Source organism: Penicillium arizonense (assembly GCF_001773325.1).
Source record: "Penicillium arizonense strain CBS 141311 chromosome Unknown PENARI_contig001, whole genome shotgun sequence".
Classification (NCBI taxonomy): domain Eukaryota; kingdom Fungi; phylum Ascomycota; class Eurotiomycetes; order Eurotiales; family Aspergillaceae; genus Penicillium; species Penicillium arizonense.
The window spans coordinates 2,415,265-2,436,927 of record NW_019173278.1 but is presented as its reverse complement, the minus strand read 5'-3'; the positions used below and the strand labels follow the sequence as shown (position 1 = coordinate 2,436,927).

Here is a 21,663-nt window from a genome sequence, read left to right as displayed (position 1 = left end):
ATGTCGCTTGGCAGGTATTTAGAGATCCCCAGATCTGGACCGTAAAGTAAACGGGGCAACATGAAAATAAACTAGCCTGTTCAGGCAAAATTCCAGATTGGAATGCACAGAAGCCGCAACAAGCGATGGCTTGCAGCTCATCGATCCCTGTTCGCGGAGTCTCCGGGAAGTCGGCACGTGTATGCGGACGGTACTGTCGACATCATCGAATCCTGCAAGGCTCCGCGCTGTTCCGGGGAATAGAGAACGAGGTCCGGGATAGAACAAAGAAATGGGTTAGAAGTAAACAGCAAGCACGAGGTAAGTAAAGGAAACGAATGAAAGCAAAACAAGAAGAGCAGAAGAGTAGAAGAGTAGAAGTAACAAAACACAAGGCTGACAATTACCGGACTTGGCTGGGCAACCCCCACTCCCCGTTCTCCCCTCTTCCTTGAACTTGTTTGCTTCTGCTTCTCTATTCTCTGCTCTCTACTCTCTGCTCTGCTCCTTGGCTTCTCTACTGCCTCTCCGTATTCTCCTTTCTCTTTCCTCTCTCCTATCCAAGTGCGGCGCGGCTCTTATCGGATTGGCGAAAAGTTCACGGGAAGAGATTTGCCTCGCCTCCCACGTAATCGATCTGCCCGTTGCTCACGTCGGCTTCAATCGTCAATTCTTTGCTTTGCGACTATCGGCATTCGGTTCGCGACCCTGCTTCTTACCAGGCTTTCACTGTGAGGGGCATGTGTCCCGCATTCTGAGTTGGTGCAGACTATGACGTCTGAGATGACTTCCAACTCTAATTCAGGTATGTCTTGGCTCGTTGATCGATGGTGATAGCGTACCTTGCAAATTCCCATCTGACGCATTCCTCTGTCGACAGAATTCCAACCCACTCAAAGTCCCGCCAAGATGTCCGGCCAGGCCCCGGAGCCCGGTGACGCCGATGCCAAGTCCAAAGTCCAACCCAGCCAGGTCCGTTTCTCGTCCATCACGGAGGAGATTGAACCATCGCAGGCACTCTCTCCGGAACCAGAACCTCAACACTCGCAGCCGCTGAAGCAGCAATCAGACGAAGAGGCGTTACGATCGCTGGCTATGAGTTTGCAGAGCTCGCATCTGCAGAGCTCACAGCTTCAGGAGGCCCGTCTACGGAACTTCTCTTTCGATCCCATGTCTCTTCCTTCCTCCAGGGTACGTACCTCATAATTCTAATCTACCGTGGAATTGTCTCCGGGTTACTTCAATTGCCCCGTGCTTCAAGAGAGACGAACAACCACTAAACTCTTCTCGGGGCCGTCCCTTGCACTGTCGAGTAGCTGTCATGCTAACCCGGGGTTCTACAATAGGTCGCCTCTCGCGAGTCGAGTGATCGGAGTGGGCATGGAACTAGCTCTTTTGCCTCTCCTCATGCATCTCCCCCCGTTTCCGCCGTACAGTCCCCTCCTCTTACGCCAGCTGCAACTCGTTCACGTGAAGGCAGAGCGGAGGGTTCCTCCCTAAAAGCTCACAGCCGGCCTCATGTCCAAACCGAGTTCACCCCAGATGCCTCACCCCCGGTGACTTCAGCCGATAAGCATGACATCCCCCGATCCTCAACCCCCCGACCCTCATCCACCGATCAGTTGCCCAACAGACACAGTGAGGCCTCTGATCGAAGCTCTCATGTCGTGCAACTCCCCAAGCACCGTGCACAGTTCTTCATTGGAAACGATACTAGTTCGCAAGAAGAAAGCCCACCTGCTACTCCAAGAGAGTCTCTGACTCCACCCGGGGCTATGACCCCAGTAGGCGAACCCAATGACCCTTACGCACGCAACAAGCGCCCACCTCAGTCGAAAAATCTCGCTCAGCTGGATCCTCGGTTCATCTTTAGCAGTCGGGATGCGAAGCGGTCATTCCGCCCGGGAACTCCCCGATCAGCCAGCGCCAGTGACCTCAGCAAGCCCAGTGACAAGCGGAGTATATTTGGTGGCAAGAAGGACCAAGTCAGTGACAAGCACCAGAGTCATCATCATCATGGCTCCATGTCTGAATTGAAGCGATTCTTCAAAATGGGTCACCGCCACAAGCGGGCTGAATCCCCAACATCAATGCCCAAAAAGTCGAGCCGAGGATCTGGAAAGAACACCCCATACCAAATGGCCCCTGACAATGTTCCATTTGCCGATGATCACGGATTGAACTCCAAGTATGGCAAAATGGGCAGGGTGCTTGGGTCTGGAGCTGGCGGCTCGGTGCGTCTCTTAAAGCGGAACAGTGACGGTGTCACCTTCGCCGTGAAGCAATTTCGAGATCGTCACAACTGGGAGACCTTGAAGGAGTATTCCAAGAAGGTCACCGCGGAGTTCTGTATTGGTTCTACTCTGCATCACGGCAATATCATCGAGACACTGGATATCATCCAGGAAGGGACTCACTGGTATGAGGTGATGGAATATGCTCCATATGATCTCTTTGCCATCGTCATGACGGGAAAGATGGGCAAAGAGGAGATTGCATGCTCTTTCAAACAGATTTTGAGCGGCGTGGCTTATTTGCACGGCATGGGTCTCGCTCATCGGGACCTGAAGCTGGACAACGTGGTGGTCAATGATCGAGGCATCATGAAGCTCATTGACTTTGGAAGTGCCGTTGTCTTCCGTTATCCCTTCGAAAACGACATCGTTCCCGCTTCAGGTATGTATACAATCTTGGTCCGCCAACAATTGAGCGTTTCTGACTCCCAAACTAGGAATTGTCGGCTCGGACCCATATCTTGCCCCCGAGGTGTACGACGAAAAGAAATATGACCCCCGCCCTACGGATGTTTGGTCGCTGGCGATCATCTTCTGCTGCATGACCCTACGGCGCTTCCCATGGAAGCAACCACGCACCACGGACAATTCCTACAAGTTGTTTGTTTCCAGCCCGACTCCAGGCACACCGGTTCCCGAGTCGAACCCAAACCGTCGGCCCAAGTCGACCCCCGATCTACCATGCCAAGGCCAGGAGAAACGTCAGGCTGATCGCTCGAGCGGTTCCTCTGAACCCGCCAAAACCAAGGACCAGTCTGCACCGGAAGAAAACAGAAACGGTACCGGACACGGGGATGGTGATCGCTCGCCTGATACTGCTCAAAAGCAAACCAGCCAGACTAGCACTACTGCCCATGATCGGCCTACCCGCACGACGAGCAAAGAGGCACCGCCCGTTCAACCACCTTCCCAGTCCTCTGGTCAGCGCCAGGAAGTCATCAAGGGACCGTGGCGCCTTCTCCGCATCTTACCGCGGGAAAGCAGGTACATTATTGGTCGTATGCTGAAGACCAACCCCAACCAGCGAGCCACACTGGACGAGGTCATGAGTGATGACTGGGTCAGAGACATCCATGCCTGTCGGCAGGAATGCTCTGGCGAGATCATCAACGACCCCGGCCACACCCATGTCTTGGAGCCCCCGTCGCAGAGTCCCGCCGTGGCCAGCAAAGGCACCAAGGCCAAATAATACCCCTTGCTCTGTATGAATTCTGTGCCCATAATTTCCGACCCTTTGAATCTGGGATGGTTTTTTTCTTTGTTTCCATCCCCGCGTTCTGATTCCCTGTTGAATACTGTAGATGATAGTCGCTTTTTCTCTCACTCCCCATCCTTCTTTTCTGAGTCAATATCCCTGAAATGCATTCTTTGTGGCAATCTATCGCAGTCCCTGTTTTTTCTTAATCAACCGGGCTCTGCTGACAGATGTCTGCTTGACTTGGGCATGCCGACGGGATTTTCGGGAGCACTTCTTTTTGGCTCAGGCTGGGGATGACCTTTTTTCTTATTTCCCGAGAGTGTAGATACATTTAAATTCGAATATATATTCTTTTCCACCGTTTTCTGTAGACTGACGTAGCGAAGTTCGGCGATATCGGAATGGCCTGACCGCGGAGCAAAACTAAACTGCCGGAGCTCCCAGCTACTCCGCATTGCCTTCAGTTTTGTCATGTCCAAATAGATATCTTCGCACTCTGCTCTTCCCCTCTCTCCCTCTCTCACACTCCTTTCTCTCTCCACAATGGCCCAGCAACCTGACGGGGAGCCATTCGTTTCCTCCCTCTGGACGAGGTCACTAATCGTACACAAATCTCCCAACACCCCCAATATCCAAAATCGAACACCACTAACCCAGCAAAAATAAAGTCCGGAGCAATCGCAGGACTAACAGTTGACTGCTCCCTCTACCCACTGGATACAATCAAAACCCGCCTCCAAAAAGCACGCGACCCCCTCGCACCAGCAGCAGCCCGCCTCTCTCTCCACCAAACCATCCGCGGCATCTACGCAGGCCTCCCCTCCGTCCTCTTCGGGTCCGCCCCCTCAGCAGCCTCCTTCTTCATCGTCTACGATGGCGTCAAGCGCACCCTCCTCCCACCCGGAGGCTCAACCCAACCCCAATCGAGAACCCACATAATCCTCACACACTCCCTCGCCTCATCCTTAGGCGAGATAGCCGCCTGCGCCGTCCGCGTACCCACAGAAGTAATCAAACAGCGCGCCCAAGCCGGCCTCTTCGGCGGATCAAGTCTCGCCGCCCTAAAGGATATCCTCTCCCTCCGCCATGCTGCGCCAGCGTCCGCCGCAAAGCGCGGCTACGGCCAAGTCGTACGCGAACTCTACCGCGGTGCGGGTATAACCATCGCGCGCGAAATTCCCTTCACAGTGCTCCAATTCACGATGTGGGAATCGATGAAGGAAGCTTATGCAAAGCGCTATCTGCGTCCCGTCGGTTCTGCGTCTTCCGTGACTGAAACGCAGATTCCGGCTTCGACGAGTGCTATGTTTGGTAGTGTGGCTGGAGCGATTGCGGCTGGTTTGACGACTCCGTTGGATGTAATTAAGACGCGGGTCATGCTTGCGCGCAGGGGGGATGGCGCTGGTGCGCCGGTTGGGGTTAAGGAGATTGTTCAGGGTATTGCACGTGAGGGGCCTGGGGCTTTCTGGAGGGGTATTACGCCGCGTGTTACTTGGATTGGTATTGGTGGTGCTGTTTTCTTGGGCAGTTATCAGTATGCTTGGAATACGCTTGAGGGGAGGAGGGAATATAAGAGAGAGGCGGGGATTTGAGGTTGGTTAGAGTTGTTGGGGTGGATTGTATAAGCTATTTCTTGTATAAGGTTGGGAGAAAAATATAGATAGATCGTATCTGTTGCATCTCGGCTAGTTGATGTCTACCGAGCTTTGGGTTGGCACGATTTACATGCTTGTCATTATACCCTCTCATCTACTCGGCAATTGGGAGATCCTCCATCTCGTCTATACAAGAACTGATCTGCGCTATTAAGTTATAGCCAAGAACAACAAACCTCAACCTGTCAACCACACATCATAGCAGATATCTCACTAATCGAAGGATGAGACAAACTTGGCGAGTCAAATCATTGGGTAGGTGCCTGCGTTTACTTCGTGCTTATGCATGCGTGTGGCTTGGGACTTAGTGCGGATTTCAGTCTATTACCGTAGATAGCCGACTGTGTGAGAGACTTTATGTTTAGATGCCTAGGCTTCCTAGGGGCTTTGAGAGTCCGATGGAATTATCTGAAAGGGAGGTTGGTGGTGTTGTTTTAGAGTTGTTTGTTTATGCGTACGGTTATGGGGGATATAGTGAACGCCTGGGGAAGTTCAAAGTAAGAGTTCGGATAGTAAGCCGAATATCAATTTATAGACATGACAATATCGCGTAAGTTAAATAGAATAAAAACCTCCAGACGTGACTATAAAAGATGACATAGAACCAAGAGTATCCATCACCCGTTGAAATTGCCTGATAGGCTGCCCCCTGGCGCCTCCAACTCTGGTTATATTTCCCCTCATTTTCCCCCGTCTTAGTTGTTGGTCTCTGGGATTCCATAGGCTTGGCTTTTCTTTGCTTCTTTGCTTTTCTCTTTACGTTGCGTTGAATGTGACGTCGACGTCTCCCCGCCAAACTGAACGATCGGCCTCGACGGCAGATAAGCTCCGCATTTTCATCTCCGCAATTGGCTTCACTCCTGCAACGCTGCATGCATGGCACGAAAACTAAGCCACCAGAGGGTCACCTATGGTAAACCAGATCGCAACATTTCTGCTTGATGAAATACTGACCTTGATCCTGCTAGTACTTCCTCTGCCAGATGCTCCAGGCGGGCATCGGCTGGGGGTCAATGGCCTGACCGTTGACCGTCAGAACTCCATCCTGTAAGCCCTCCTCCCCTCGTCCTACTGGGATCCAGGATCTAGATCCAAGCTGTCCTGCCGGCGACTGCAGTCTGCCGGGAAATAAGGCTCCTCCAGCACGTGGGTTGCACCGATTCTAATATGACGTCCCCTCTCCAGGTACTCCGCGGGACGCGACGGCGTCATCTGTTCGTGGGATCTCGATTTCCCCCTACCTTCCTCGTTTACCCCAACAGAACTCTCCGGCTCGAGCCAGAAGCCCAGCCCAACTGGCTTCAAGACGCAGGTGCAAGCCCACAGCCACTGGATCAACGATATCGTCTTGGCACAGGATAACTCTGCGCTCGTCTCCGCTTCGTCCGACACGACCGTGCGACTCTGGCGCCCGCATTCCGAGTCCACTGATGTCCCGGAGCGCATTGGAAAACATACGGATTATGTCAAGGCCTTGGCAAGTCCGGGTGGGCATGCTACCTGGGTTGCGTCCGGTGGTCTGGATCATAAACTCTATCTATGGGATCTGAATGGCGGTGGAGAGATATTGAATATTGATGCTGGCGGCGAAGATGCTACCGAGAAAGGCTCTGTTTACGCTCTCGGTGCTGTTTCCTCGGTCCTTGCTAGCGGTGGTCCGGAGAATGTCGTCCGAGTATGGGATCCCAGGTCTGGGAAGCTGGTGACCAAGTTCGTTGGACATACGGATAACATCCGTGATATCATGGTTAATCAATCGGGTGATACGATCATGACTGCCTCATCAGACCAAACCATCAAGATTTGGTCTCTTACAGCAGGACGATGCATGAACACCCTGACCATGCACAACGATAGCGTGTGGTCTCTCTACTCAGACCACCCCGATCTATCAGTCTTCTATTCCAGCGATCGATCCGGCTTAGTTGCGAAGACAGATACTCGAGGCTCCCCCGATCCCGAGCAAGGCACTTGCGTCGCCGCACTACAAGAACATGAGGGAGTTGTCAAGGTCGTGGCAGCAGGCGACTACATCTGGACCGCCACTCCCAAATCGAGCATCAATCGCTGGAGAGATGTCGATACCACACTTGACATTGAGCCACCGCCTGATCCTGCACCTACCATAGAATCCACCGCAGCGCCTGCCAAATCGACTGAAAAGGGACCCAAGAAGATTCCATTCAATGCTGCTCTTCAACTCTCGGCTACTTCAACGCTTCTTGGTAGCTCTACCCCTAATGGGAGCTCCCCAGAGCCCAATTTGGAAGCAATCGGTTTAACAATCCCGGTTCATTCGTTACCCGAGGAAACAATCGAGGGCCAGCATGGCTTAATCAAGTGTCTCATGTTGAATGACCGCATGCACACACTCACTCAGGACTCTGCAGGAGAAGTTGTGCTTTGGGATCTGCTAAAGGTAAATCCAAGGCTTTTCAATAATATCTAACGCCAACTGACATCAAATATAGTGTGTTCCGGTCAAGACATTTGGCAAGCGTCATATCGATGATGTTGCGTCAGAAGTCAACACCACTGAGAGTATTGCACATTGGTGTACAATTGATGTACGCACTGGTCGACTGTCGGTTATTCTGGAACCCAATCGTTGTTTCGATGCAGAGGTCTATGCCGACTGCACCGATTTGACGCCATCTGACATGGCTGAGTTTAGAGAGGATCAGCGACGTAAGTATTATTCCCCATGTGTTGAGTTCTCCTATTGTCAGCCATCATGTCTTGTGCTTACTGACCAATCGCAGTTAATCTTGGCAAATGGATTTTGCGATGGCTCTTTGCTCCGGTAGTGGATGAGGAAATTCGCAGAGACAACGAGTACCGTCAAGCTGCTATAGCCAAGGCAGAAGAAAATGCTCGACAGAACGCCATAAGTACATCCGTGCCGGCAGATGACGTCCCTCGCAGCATTGGAATCCCTATTTCGAATCCCCATTCCACATGGACCTTGCGTCCTAGTGCGGACTTCCCTGCCAGCCCCAGCACCGGTTTCGGAATCAATGTTGGCACACCCTCGTCAAATTACTTGAGCACCTCCATGCAGAGCAACTCTCCGTTCCCTATGTTTGAGCCAGATACGCCCGATCCTTTGGGGCCTACACAGTCGCACCTTGATGGCGGACCATCCTCCTTCTCTGATCGGAGTGATTACTTCTCAAATAGACCAACGCTGCAAACCACAGAAACATCTATTATGTCACCCTTACCCTCGGAAGGGGCCTCCAATCCAGGTGTTCCTCAGTCTCCCGCAGAGCCTGACAAGGAGGAGCGCAAGAAGGGCGGATCTCTCTTTTCCAAGAAATTCCGAATGGACTTCCCCAAGAAGTTGACTCGCACTTCTACTGATACGAAGCCTCAAATCCTCGAAGAGAAGGCAGAAGAATCTGAGATCTCTTCTGTCAAGGAGGAGAAGGTGTATGAGCCCAATCTCTGTGGTGTGATTGATCGGATCCGTCATGACTATGAGGAATACCTGTCTACAAATTCCAACCTTGACCTGGAGACGGCTATTACACCCAGTCCCGAGAATGAAACACCCCGGTTGGAAATTCCTTCTCGGGTTGCGGTTTTCATTCAGGAGGAAACAGGTGATACTGCAGTTGCTTCAGACCTCTACCGAGGCAGTGTGGATCGGATTGGCGAGGATCTTGAGAGGCTCAAGAAATCAATTCCCCATTGGCTTGGCGAGCTTCTTCTCAAGGTAAGTTTGCACCCCAGGTGTTCGTATAGTGCTTTGCTAATGATACATCCCAGAATCAAATTCCCTTCAAGGAACAAGTCAAGATTGCATTCGTGTTGAAACCCTTCGATGATTCCCTGCCACCAGTTGTCAAACCGGAACCGTATGTCTTGGGCCATCTTTACCCTCCACCAACTTTACCCCACGGAACTGACACCGCTCCTTGCAGACCGACCATGAATGGTGCACCACCCCCAAGCAACTTGAACCCCAACACCAGCGGTTCCCGGTTGAATGCCAACCGCATGCTCCGGGCCAAGAAGGTTCTTGCTTACGTTGCAGAGCGCATCGACCCTGCAAACCCGGATGACCCCGAGGAGTCTGTGATGCCCCCGGAGGAGTATCTCGAGCTATACTGCCAAAAGACTGTAAAGTTTTCTGCTCTTCAGACTGCCATTTTATATACTGACAATATCTTAGCTCTGTCCACCGAACATGACCCTTGCAACAATCCGCACGTGCTTGTGGCGCACCTCAGGAGACATGATCCTCTACTACAAAGCAAACGGCAAGAAAGAAATCCACCCGCCCCGTTCTCTATTAGGCCTTGACGACAACCCAACTCCCGTAGGTGCAGCTAATGGCACAAATGGCGATAGCCACGCACCCCCGGGTAGCATTCACTCAGTGACCAACTCGGGATCTATTGCCGGCTCCGTCGTCACCTAGCGAGGAAAGCCGTTTACTCTGGAACCTCCCTGGTGGTTCTTTTTCCTTTTTCCCCTTTTTTTTGTCTGTCTGTTTAAAAGGTAAGTTACATTCGGTGTCTGGTCTAGGCCAGTGAAATTTGGATCTCCGGTACATATGGGGGAGGTCTTTGCTTTGTTATAGGATTTGGATTTAGCTTTGGCTTTGCTCTCTTTTTGTCTGTTTCATCTCACACATTTTCTGTTACTTTTTTGTTGCTTTTTGTTAGCGCATATGGTAGTGCTTCTGCCTCTGGCTTGGCTTTCCCTTTGAGCCTTTGCTTTATGCCTTGCAGCTTGCATTGTATGTAAACTCGAGATACCTTTTCAATGTATGTGCTGGCTTGTTTTTGATTATGTGTGACGTCCTATGCTGTGTTGAGTTGAGTTGTAGTGAACTCTATTTTATTGAACTTGTTTTGTTTTCAAAGGCCTACTCTACTGGTAGTCCTCGATGGATAAATTCGAAAAGGGCAACAATTTCAATTTAATACTCAAGAGCCAAGTAAAGTTCCACCATTATACCCAGGGGCATTATTAAAAGGACCCCCAATCCTTGTTATTCGGACCCCCTCTCCACCTGTCTAAGCCTAATTAGGGAAGGCTTAGTATGTGTATTTTATAGTGTATTTCCTTAGGTCAAATACTTTTGCAACATCACTGTAGACTTACTCTTCGGTTTACGATAGGGGGTCTAATAAGTGGTCTAAAAAACGGTCAAAAAAACGGTCAAAAAAAGGTCTGTCCAATAGTGTTAAAACATTTGCTATGTCACTATATTCAAAAAAGACACTGTGAAATACACATACGACGCCTTCCCTAATTAGGCTTAGACAGGTGGAGAGGGGGTCCGAATAACAAGGATTGGGGGTCCTTTGAATAATCCCCATACCCAGCTACTTCCAACTGATCACCACCCTTTCCTTATGGAAATTTCCCACATCTTCCACCAAAACACAATATAAGCCAAATCCTCCAGCAAGCTCAATATCAGTCTGACGCTTCCATTCTCCCTCTCCCGGATAGCAAACTCTCAATCTTCATCAAATATCAGACCACGCCAAAACCAAGCTAAGTACAACCAGAAGCCCGGTTGCTAAGACAAACATCACCACCCTGATCACTGCTCCCATATCCCTCACAAGGATCACTAGTCTTCCCCTCAGCCTTAACCTCCTCATTACAAGTCGTCCAAGTAGTAGCAAAGAACCCAGCGCGAACATTATAAGTCGACTAACTAATATAGCAGTTCGACCTGCCATGCGACTCACAATGACTGCGCGGCGCCTTTCCAATATTCTGATCGAAAGTGCAAGTCTCGCCGGCGATACAAGCAAAGAAACCATTGCACGCTTCCCAGACCACAGCATGCGCAGCGCTAGTCACGAAACTAGACCGCTTCTCGATGGCACTAGTGCTGTTACCCGCGACGTGCGCCAGCAGGGCTTGCACTTCGTTTGACATGTCGACGTCGTTGTCATCGTATTTCTTGGCAAAATATGTGAGCATGCGCGCCTCGTCTTCGTCGCTAGCCCCGCCGTGTGGGTTTAGGGCTGTCAGCCAGCTTTCCGTTGCGGGTGTGTAGCCGACGTAGCGGACGTCCACGTCGAAGGCGCTCAGGTCGCTCTTTGCGTGCGGGAAGTAGTCCGATCCGACGTGGTTGATTATGAAGCCCTTTTTTGGTTGCTTCGCTTCCTGGGCAGGGCGTAGCTGCTTGGGAGTTGGGTCAGGCCTAGTATTAGGCTGCTGATGATGGTCGAGGTGAACATCTTGGTGGTTGGTGGTGCTTGGTTGGCTTTGGGTTTGAGGTTACTTGGGATAATTGAATGAGTTGTTGGATGGTCTCTTTTGCTGTGGGCTTCTTGGCTCTTTATAGTTGTCTCTGCTGAGGATGCTGTCTTTACCGAATAGGCAACTCCAATGCGGACGAGTAAGTTGGTCACGGTGTCTTTGTCCAAAATTGACTATGCTTGGGGTTACATTCATACAGGTGAGATAGACGTGATGCTATTCAGGACTGGTATGTTCGTAACTCAGCTCCAGTGGTTGGTCTTCCTTCGTGGTATTGGACTGTGGGATATTCACTAGTCAAAATGTGTGTCGATGTTTTCGCCGTCCTCCGCGGACGATCATCAGCTGAGCATGGCTTGGAGAATGGGATTACCGGAAGGGGCTTGTGGTCCTGATGAGGCTACAGCTTGGCAAGGTCTCAACATTGGATAGCACTGAGGTATACAGTACAGATAGCCTGCTCAGGAATGAAAGCCAAGAAATGAAGGAGACTAATCAAAAGCACCACTCTATAGCGATTTCCTCTTTCTGCTATACACTCAGTGGTAACGAGCAGGAATATCCCTCCCTCAAAGTTGAATAATCAGGGGCGTAAAAACCTGAAGCCTTAGGAATATCCTAGCCTGCAGCCCTGCAGTCAGACATATCCAGGTACATCAATTCTAGAATAAGTTTAGCCTTCAATAACGCAAAATAAGCTACACTAAATATGCATATAACGACCAACAGAAACGTCCATTAAGCGGAAAAGTAAACCAAATTATGCCCGATGAGGCTGACCAGAAGACGAACTCCTGTTCCTGGCCAAGCCGCTGATCAGCCAGGCCCTAGTGCCATGTGGCATTTCCCCCCAAATCTCAGACCTCACCCTTAGTACTCAGGTCTCCGTACTGGGAACCTCGATAACATCTGTGCTTCCACATGTCCGGCATTCCAGACGAGGTCTGACAGTGTCGGAATCGAATGGTGGCCAGTAACGAACCACAAGGGATATTATAGCCGGGATAGAGAGCATCCACGTACAAGCTAGGAGCACGAACCTTTGGAAAGGAGCTTCTCTGAGACGATCCTCGATGAGGGTACTGCATCCCCCCGTGAAAGTCTCGAAATAGGATGCCATATTTTCGGTGATTGGGTGGTGGCTTGTTTCAGGGCGCTGCGTGATGCAGTGAGTCAAGGGAGATGTGGGGGCCAAGTGATGGATGATGGAAAAGATGAATCACCCGAGATAAAAGTGATATACAGTAGAGCAATATCCATAACCAGATCGACTCTGCTTTTTTCGGGCCGAGAGCCGTTTGCCTACTCAATTGAAAGGCTTAGCTGGTAGGTCTCAGCCTCGGGATCTGCAATGCATGGGACTCGAATAGGAATTTCGTCGCCGCATGCAGGCTCGTCACATATTTGGATGCAGTTTCTACTGTATCTACCCAATAGCTGCAGGTCCCGGCATTTGGGGCAACGAGCCTCTGGGTTAACTTCATCGTGTTATTGGTTCTGGGGTGGAATACTCTGAAGACAACATGGTGCTGTAGATAGTCTGGTCAGCGGGCATGTTTGCTTTTTACAGACTTATCCATTTCTTTCCTCCCTCTGCTAAGTACTTATTCGCGGAAATCTCTGGGTACCTTTCACGACCCGCTATGTCTTTCTCCATGGCCTTCTTAGGCAACTATATGAAGTGAAACATCTTCATTTAGCGGCTGTTTATCCTACGCACCTAACATTATAAAGATCTTCCCTGTGGCTCCTGTAAAGTGTGAAAACGCCTCTGGAAAGACAGCACAATGTTATCGGGGCCGGATCGACTCAAGTTATATCTATAGAGAATGGGGGTTTCGCAGTGACGCCACACACACCAGGATTTAGACAGAGCCCCAACTTGCTCAATGTAGGATCCTTCAGGGATGTATCCAACAGCTCATATCCCACGGGCCTTCTGTATCTTACGCGCCCAGTAGCTCAAGGTCGTGTCACTGGAGAAGCACTCTCCGGGTGGTGCCTTGACATGGCCTTCTTGGTTGATCTAGGCCTACTTCATTTCCTCCGACCGGTATGGTGCCATGCTACTCTGTTTACTCTGGCCCCTGAACAAGATCATATTGGTAAATTTATTAATATCGCCGCAAATGAATGGTGTTCAGCAATATATTCTACGATATATTGTTGGCGCGTCCCGACGCTATTTTGACCTCACGAGTGAAGGTGACTTTAATACCTCCAATGTTGGGATAGTTGGTAATCAGATTGAAGATTATAGTATTTACCCCGTATGCTTGTATAGATAGATAATGATCCCCCCTATTTGCTCACTACATTTAGTGCACAAAAAAGTGGGTGTCCGATGGGTGGCATGATCCCACACCGGCGGGGAAAATAGGAACCCCAGGGTCCTGGCCATGTATTATAAACCAAGTTATATTGTCTGAATAGTTTGTACAATCTGCGACCTTCCAGGATTGTGAGATCAAGAAACAATCAGATCAACCTCTGTGACGACAGTATAGAGGGGCCCATGGGATCCACCGACAATCCTGGGGAGCGTTCGCAGGTCAGCCTGGGATCCAATACAATGCAACAAAAGTACTGTTCTTCTCACAAGAGGAAATGGGACGGAGCCCTTCAAGGTCGCCCAAATCCGTTGGGCACATTTACGGGCGGAAGAGCCTCGTGTGCAACCCCGCTTAATGCCAACTTTACTCTTCATCCTCTTCTCGCCACCTCGCCGCATTATAGGATCAGGATGACAAAAGCTTCGACGATGGACGAGTATCCGTACAATCTGGGGTCATTCAAGAGGACCATCACCACGACCAGCCCGGAAGCCCAGACGTGGTTTAATCGTGGCCTGACATGGGCATATTCCTTCAATCACAAAGAGTCAGCCGCATGTTTCAAGCAGGCCATCGTGCATGATGAGTCTTGCATGATGGCCTACTGGGGTCTGGCCTACTCTCTTGGTCCCAACTACAATCAGCCTTGGGACTTCCTCGGCAACGAGTTGAAATCCGTTGTCGAGAACACATACCGAGCTGCATGCAAGGCAAAACAGCTCGCCGCCAATGCATCGCCTGTGGAGCAGGCTCTCGCAAAGGCAATCGCTGCTCGTTATCAGAGCGACCAGCCTGCCAATATGGAACAGCTAGCTGCCCAGAATGTCGCATACGCTGATGAAATGCAAGTAGCATATGAAAGCTTCCCTGATGATTTGGACGTGGTCACTCTTTATGCGGATGCACTGATCAGCCTCACTCCCTGGAAGCTGTGGGATTTGGTCACTGGAAAACCAAACCCTGGAACCCGTACTATGGAGGCGAAAAGGGTTCTTGAGAAGGCTCTCGAACAGAAAGATGCCTTGAGGCACCCTGGACTTCTACACATATACATCCATCTTGTTGAAATGTCGCCTTTCCCAGAGCTTGGCTTGAGGCCCGCTGACCACCTCCGCGATCTTGTTCCAGATGCTGGCCACATCCATCATATGCCCTCTCATTTGGACGTCCTGGTCGGAGACTACCGCAGTGCTGTGCGTGGTAATCAGCGCGCCGCAATCGCCGACGAAAAATGGCTGGGAATCGAAGGCCCGTTTAACTTCTACTCAGTTTATCGTCTACATACTTATCACTCACTTATATACGCAGCCATGTTCGCCGGTCAGAAGCAGGCTGCCTTTGATGCTGTGGACCGCATGGAAGCTAGCCTACCTTATAAATTGCTATCCGCCATGTCAGACTACATCGAGGTTTTCATGTCTGTGCGCGCTCATGTCATGATTCGATTCGGCATGTGGCATGAAATAATCCAGATGCAAATCCCCACAGACCCAGAAATATATTGCATGACGATAGCCATCATACACTACGCCAAGGGTGTAGCATACGCGGCTACCGGAAAGGTTGCCGAGGCGGAGCACCAACGTGAACTATACCGAGCAGCGCGGCAGCGAGTTCCAGACACCCGCTTGGACTGGCCCAACAAGTGCATCGATATCCTTGGGGTGGCATCAGAAATGTTAGATGGGGAGATCGAGTACCGTCGCGGAAACTACAAGGAAGCATTCGAAGCTCTGCGCCGTTCAATTGAGTTGGATGATGGGTTGGGCTACAGTGAGCCCTGGAGCTGGATGCAGCCAACCCGCCATGCATATGCTGCGCTTTTACTAGAGCAGGGTCATGTGGAGGATGCGGCGGTTGTCTACCGTGCGGATCTGGGTCTTGATAGTACTCTCATTCGTGCGCGACGGCATCCGAATAACGTATGGGCTTTGCAGGGCTATCATGAATGTTTGGTGCGCCTTGGTCGGACCGATGAGGCAAGTGTTATTCAGCCGCAGCTAGCTATTGCGGCTGCTGTTGCTGACGTTCCTGTGACTTCGTCTTGCTTCTGTCGATTGGATACTTTCGAGGCGCCTAATGTTGGGAAAAGGTGCTGTCAATGAGCCCGGGCTGTAAAGAAATTGTTCTGGTTAAGCATGTCTCTTCCATTAATCCCCAAATTATATTAGTGATTATTTAACTATAATCCTTCGGTCGGTTGACTATCGATTCTCTACTTCTGGCGTATGGTGTGATATTGAAGATCTGGCCAACAAAACCTAAACAAACCCAAACCAACATCTATTTCAATTTCCATCTCACTCTAACTCATATTCCACACCCTTGAACCTCATGAGGCAAAATGGACTATAGGACCAATCCCCGAAGGCGGATATCTGCCAATGATATGTTGAGTTCGGCGTTTGGTCTGCTGACCAAACGCCGAACAGTAAACTCCTACTTTCGAATTGCCCACTCATACCATACATGCGACAGCTTATTGGCTTATCTATACATCAGTCCATCATTCAAGAACTGAGTCATTCTTTCCGCCTGACTTTAAAGCCCCTGGAATCGACCAGTGTATACATGTCACGTGCATGGTGACGTTCCATACAACGCAGACGTTAACTTGCCATCTATATCATCCTAGATAAGCAGTATGCCTCGAGTTGTCAAGCCCCCTGTGAAGGCTGCTTGCCTTCCATGGTGAGTAACACATATATTACTGATTGCTAGTTGCCTCGCAAGTTGACATTGCTCACAGCCGATCTTCAAAGACCCGTTGCGACGGTCATCATCCCTGTGGTGTTGTATGTCCAGGCAAAATAGGGGGATTAATCTTCAATTCACTGATGTTCTTTTATGGTTAGTGCACAGGCAAGGAAAGAGATTGCTATTACCAGCCCAGTCGCCGGGGTGGTCCTCGGAGAGGAGCCCGATATGAAGAGGCACAGCGCAAATTGACTACATCGGGCACTTCGATATCTGATGTGGCTGAAGAATTTGGTAAATTAACTGTTTCTAAGCTCGAGATCACTTTCTAATTTGTGGTCAGAACCATTCCTGGACAACATGATCGGCCTGGTATCGCCATTTGCCGGTATCCACAACCTAGATCTATCACCAGAGGCTCTCTCTGTTGGAGATGGAGCTCAGCAAATTTGGGGCCAGCTAACTCCACATGCGGACAGCGTTCTGGACTTAGCCACTCAAGCTGGGGCTGAACCACCAATGATGCGCGCTTATCATTCCGAAGGAGACATGTACGTGCAAGAACAGACGGCATTCAAGGTAGAGCTGGAGACTGACTGATTGCACAGTGTCAATTCCTACTACCTCTATCTTCATTCATATCTTCCATTGCTACCACCCCCAGTGACGCCTCAGTATGAAGATCGACCAACGGTGATCCGGCCTTTCGGAGAAAACTCCCAGGCCGAGAAGTCCCAAGTACCACATTGGCCAGAGTCATCACTTGCCCTAGCCTTATCCGCCATGTTGGTTCTAATACCTGTTGCTGAAGATCAACTACCAACGACCGATGCGAGTCTCACACTGAGGCGGTCGTATGCGCAGCTCTTTGCCCAGACAGCGTTGGCTGCCGTAGAGAAAGAGATCGACGACCTGTCACCTGGATTGAGTGCAGTATCTGATACGGATTCGTGTGAAGTGCGAAGCTCTTTGCATCCTCGGTTGCCTGCTCAGCTTGAACCGATCCTGGCTCTTGTTGTCCTTGGTGTCTATGAGTATATCCAGCGAGGCAACATATCAAGGATTCGGGCTCGGGTCAACCAGGCCATTACAACGGCTATGGACATATCTCTTCACAGTCTTGACGACACAGTAACTGAATTTTCCGAGGCACAGAGACGAACCTGGTGGATGACGGTATGCTAAATCTTGTTTCGAAGTGAGTGGGCTGCTTCTAATGGTTCTATAGTCATGGTCGACTTACCTATCGTCAAATATCAATCTTGCGGTAAGGAGTCAGCTCGGCGCTCAAAATCACTGGATTTAACTGACCGCGATAGTAGCCCCCAATTATTTCTTTCCACGACCCACGAATTACGACTCCTTATCCTAAATTTGATGTCTACTTACAGGTATTTGCCCTTGTTCCCCTCAGAGTAACTCATTGATCACCCACTGATTCTATCAAGCCATGGCCTATGATTATGAAAGCACAAGAAGTTCTTTTCGAAGCCAACAAAATGGTGCAGAATATCGAACGTGTTGACGAAACGACCGATCTATCCGACTTTAGCGGCCGAATACAGCGATTGGACTCAAAGATTGTATCTCTGATGTCTGAAGCAGACCGCCACCTTTTGGCGACGTTCAACGAAACACCCGAAGCACCTGTGGCTCAAACAATGTGGATGATCAGCCGCTTATTTATCCATACGTGAGTAGTGCTCCCTATCCCAGGTTGTACATCAATTTACATTTCTAGTGCTCGCGTACGGCTCCATCGGTTCAGAGCCTTTATGGATATCCCACTCTTCCTAGACAAATACTGCGATCTCACATCAATAAACAGCCACGGGTTCTCGCCGAATATGTGCACACCAAAATGGGCAACAGACAGCGAAAATCCGTTCCCATTCACCGAACAAGAATCCTCAAATATTTGTCTCAAGTCGTCACTCGCGATAGCATCAATATTCCGCTCTCTCCCGTCTCCAACTTCCCTTGGCAGTCAAAACAGGGAAGTGCGACCTCCACTGGCAGGCAGACATGATTCATCATTTGGATCTGTCATATATCCTAGAATAATCCCTGTCTTTGCATGCTCAGCCATGCAAGGCTGTTATGCTCTTCTCATGCTACTGCACCGGCTCCGCGCCTGTATGGCGACGGATCGGCTTGCAACTTGTTATCATCTTCTCAATAAGCCCAGCCCTGCGTCGGAAATTTCTGATGTTGAGAGATTGACTGAGGAATTGCGGCATGGTGTGGAAATTCTTGTTCGGTCTATGAAGTCTGCTGTGATTTTTGAAGGTGTTGGGGGTATGGGTCGTGAGATTGAGGGCGCTTATTTGGCTGCTTTTCCTGATTGTCCTGGGATATAAAAGTGGTTACCAGCGGATGTATTACTCTTCGCAAACTGAAAATATTTTCCATTCGAGGATCATCGTAGTACCACTCCATGACCTTTGCGCTCCAAGTCTCATAATGCAGCTCTCTTTTCTCAATTGATGCGCAAGGCCTTGAAAAAATCCGAGAACAAAGGCATGCAGATATACATCACGGCCCTACAATAATTTTCTCTATTATTATATTTCCCCCCCACCTATATTCAGCTGATAATCTGTGACATTGAGTAATATTATATCTATAAATACAAGTATATATCGATAATTATATTGATTATACAGCGATCATCTCAGGTACTTTTTTGCGCGAAGGCCGGTCACGTTCTCTCGGGAAAACCAATTTGCCGGGCCGACGATATCATTCTCCTGCGCGAGACGCGATCTACAAATCGATGATGGATGTGAAATTGGTGTTAAAATAAGCTCTACCAGGGGAGAGAGCAGATATGGCTCCAGGTAACATATCGATTTCGCCGTTTCTGTTCCAGCGGTGCTTCCAACAAGCATGGTCCGGGTCGCGACGGGCCCGCATCAAGCCTGGCAATGTCGACTATAAGAAAGGAGCCGTCGATGACAAAGATGTGCTTTCGCTTCCACGAAGAATTGGTGAGCCCTTGGGGTCCAATTTCTTATACTTATTCGATCATTTCTAATGCGAATTGGCAGGAATCGCTGTCAGCGGCGGCGCCGACTCGATGGCTTTGGCGTACCTGTGTAAGCAGCTGGAACGCTCGCCTGAGGTAGCTGGGGCCATTTCTGTGACTGCATTTGTGGTCGATCATCGCGCTCGCCCAGAAAGCACTGATGAAGCCCAAAAGGTGGCTGGTTGGCTTCGTGATATGGGTAGAGTCCTATACCTTTCTTTGCGCAGCAACATCTAATCAATTTCTCACAGATATTAAAACTTATATCTTAAGCCTGGATTGGTCCAAGTACACTACTGGCAAGAGCCAGAAATCCTCTAAAGCAGACGCACCTATTCCTATGCCGTCAGCCTTTGAAACTCACGCCCGACGACTCCGTTTCCAGGCCCTTGGCTCCGCCTGTCAGAGATTCCGCATTGGAACACTACTCTTGGGCCATCATCAAGACGATAACGTCGAGACCACCATTTGGCGACTGTCCTCCGGTGCAAGGGGACTTGGTCTCGGCGGCATTCCCGAAGTGGCTCGAATTCCAGAATGCCATGGCCTTTATGGAATTTCCGAGAGCGGGTCAATTCTATCGATGCCTTTGAAACCCGACACCATTCCTGAAACTAAAATCCGTTTCATCGGGCGAAGCCAAGGAGTCATCACGTTCCCTGATCCGAGCCTTGAGTCAGAGAACGACAAACATGGATCCCATCTCAGCCCTACAACTTCATACATCGCAAGCGGCGGTATATTCCTCTGCCGTCCTCTCCTCTCCTTCCCAAAATCCAGTCTCGTGGAAACATGCCGCAAAAACCAAGTCCCCTACGTCTCGGATCCTACAAACTTCGACCCAACCCTTACTCCCCGCAACGCCATCCGCAGCCTCGTATCATCTAATTCCCTACCCCGAGCCCTTCGATCCGAATCTATCCTCTCCCTAATCCGCTCAAGCCAAAACCTCCTCGAAGTCTCAAAAGAACTCTCCAACTCCCTACTATCATCTCAATGCCGGTTACTGGATTTCAATCCTGGAGCCGGATCAGCAGTGATCCAATTCCTAAACCCAAGTCTCGAATCCATCGACCCCCAAATCGCTTCCCTGTCAACATTCCAAACCAAACAGATCCAAACCGTCGTCCTCCGCCGCATCACAGAACTGGTTTCTCCATTCCCCGATAACCATTTTGCATTGCGAAGCTATGAGCCAATGGTTTCCCGCGTCTTCCCCGACTCAGACGTCCCTCAAACCACCACTACCAATCACGGTGCGCACCACAAACAAGCCTTTACCCTAGGTGGGGTTATCTTCCAGCCCCTTGCAAACGACGACGGTCATAATATCTGGCTGCTATCCCGCCAACCCTTTATGAAAGGTCGGGACCCTATTAAGCGTCTTTATGTCCCGCCACGGGGCGAATTCACCCCATGGAGCTTATGGGATAATCGATACTGGCTACGGTTTAGCCTTACGCCAAGTGATCCAACGCTGGATCCGCGTGCATTGAGCAAATTGCAAAGTCTTTCCATCCGTCTACGCCCATTCAAACAAACAGATATGCAAAGGATGCGTACAGCCGCCGAGGGAACAGGGCCGAAGAAGGAACGTGTTATCGATGCGACGAAATTGAAATTCTGGGAACAGACACGAGCATTGTTAGCAACCGAAGCACCAGCTTCACTGCGCTTTACTCTCCCTCTTTTGGAGAAAGTAGAGAGTGGATCTAGAGAGAATTCTGTGGATCAGGCGAGTTCTGAGCCTTTGGCATTCCCGACTCTAGATTGCCGTCTACAGGGTCATGGAGCAGAATATGATTCTCCCAAGGAGGTGGAATTGGTGCATTATGGAAAGCACTGGAAATTGAAATGGCAGTGGATGTACAAAAGGATTGACACAGAGGCGCTACGCCTGATGGGCTGGCCCCTTGAAGACACTGAAGACGTTTAGTGTACACGACAACGACATTTAGACAATCAAAAAACAAGCCCTGCAATAACTTGATCTCCTGAGCTATGCATGTATTATCAATGGCCATCTGTGCGGATAGGCCAGTATGGGGATGACAAGAATTCGGAATGAATACAAGTAAGAAATGATCATGGATATGATATGCAAATGAAGGTGCGTTCAAAGGTTTGTGGAGTATCAAAATACAAGGTAAAAGGAAAGAATAAATATGGCAAGTGTTGGTAAGTGTTGGTGTGTGTTGATGTGTGTTGATGTGTTGAGAAAGGAAATGAGGGAAAGGAATGCGAA

At 49.9% G+C, this 21,663-nt stretch overlaps 6 protein-coding genes across 6 annotated transcripts; 5 read left to right on the top strand and 1 right to left on the bottom strand.

The window, feature by feature from the left end:
• Positions 1–888: 888 nt before the first annotated feature.
• Positions 889–3,462, top strand: PENARI_c001G10923 (uncharacterized protein; the record flags this gene model as incomplete). The annotated part of the gene is made up of 3 exons (XM_022626988.1): positions 889–1,170; positions 1,326–2,655; positions 2,711–3,462. 3 exons carry the CDS (start codon positions 889–891, stop codon positions 3,460–3,462), a joined length of 2,364 nt encoding a protein of 787 aa, XP_022493368.1.
• A 552-nt stretch (positions 3,463–4,014) lies between these two features.
• PENARI_c001G02697 (putative mitochondrial carrier protein (Pet8)) lies at positions 4,015–9,552 on the top strand (the record flags this gene model as incomplete). The annotated part of the gene is made up of 10 exons (XM_022626324.1): positions 4,015–4,074; positions 4,140–5,005; positions 6,029–6,039; positions 6,095–6,173; positions 6,312–7,545; positions 7,598–7,814; positions 7,889–8,844; positions 8,898–8,986; positions 9,053–9,251; positions 9,304–9,552. 10 exons carry the CDS (start codon positions 4,015–4,017, stop codon positions 9,550–9,552), a joined length of 3,960 nt encoding a protein of 1,319 aa, XP_022493147.1.
• Positions 9,553–10,802: 1,250 nt separating this feature from the next.
• On the bottom strand, positions 10,803–12,480 carry PENARI_c001G05033 (uncharacterized protein; the record flags this gene model as incomplete). The annotated part of the gene is made up of 2 exons (XM_022626511.1): positions 10,803–11,364; positions 12,401–12,480. 2 exons carry the CDS (start codon positions 12,478–12,480, stop codon positions 10,803–10,805), a joined length of 642 nt encoding a protein of 213 aa, XP_022493377.1.
• Positions 12,481–14,103: 1,623 nt separating this feature from the next.
• PENARI_c001G08080 (tetratricopeptide repeat protein) lies at positions 14,104–15,798 on the top strand (the record flags this gene model as incomplete). Its single annotated transcript, XM_022626770.1, has 1 exon — positions 14,104–15,798. The coding sequence occupies one exon, from the start codon at positions 14,104–14,106 to the stop codon at positions 15,796–15,798; it is 1,695 nt and encodes a 564-aa protein (XP_022493579.1).
• A 539-nt stretch (positions 15,799–16,337) lies between these two features.
• Positions 16,338–18,087, top strand: PENARI_c001G04045 (uncharacterized protein; the record flags this gene model as incomplete). The annotated part of the gene is made up of 8 exons (XM_022626444.1): positions 16,338–16,384; positions 16,443–16,488; positions 16,549–16,684; positions 16,734–16,941; positions 16,999–17,566; positions 17,619–17,657; positions 17,713–17,781; positions 17,839–18,087. 8 exons carry the CDS (start codon positions 16,338–16,340, stop codon positions 18,085–18,087), a joined length of 1,362 nt encoding a protein of 453 aa, XP_022493779.1.
• A 1,133-nt stretch (positions 18,088–19,220) lies between these two features.
• Positions 19,221–21,354, top strand: PENARI_c001G10071 (tRNA lysidine(34) synthetase; the record flags this gene model as incomplete). Its single annotated transcript, XM_022626919.1, has 3 exons — positions 19,221–19,380; positions 19,441–19,599; positions 19,670–21,354. 3 exons carry the CDS (start codon positions 19,221–19,223, stop codon positions 21,352–21,354), a joined length of 2,004 nt encoding a protein of 667 aa, XP_022493937.1.
• Positions 21,355–21,663: the final 309 nt, after the last annotated feature.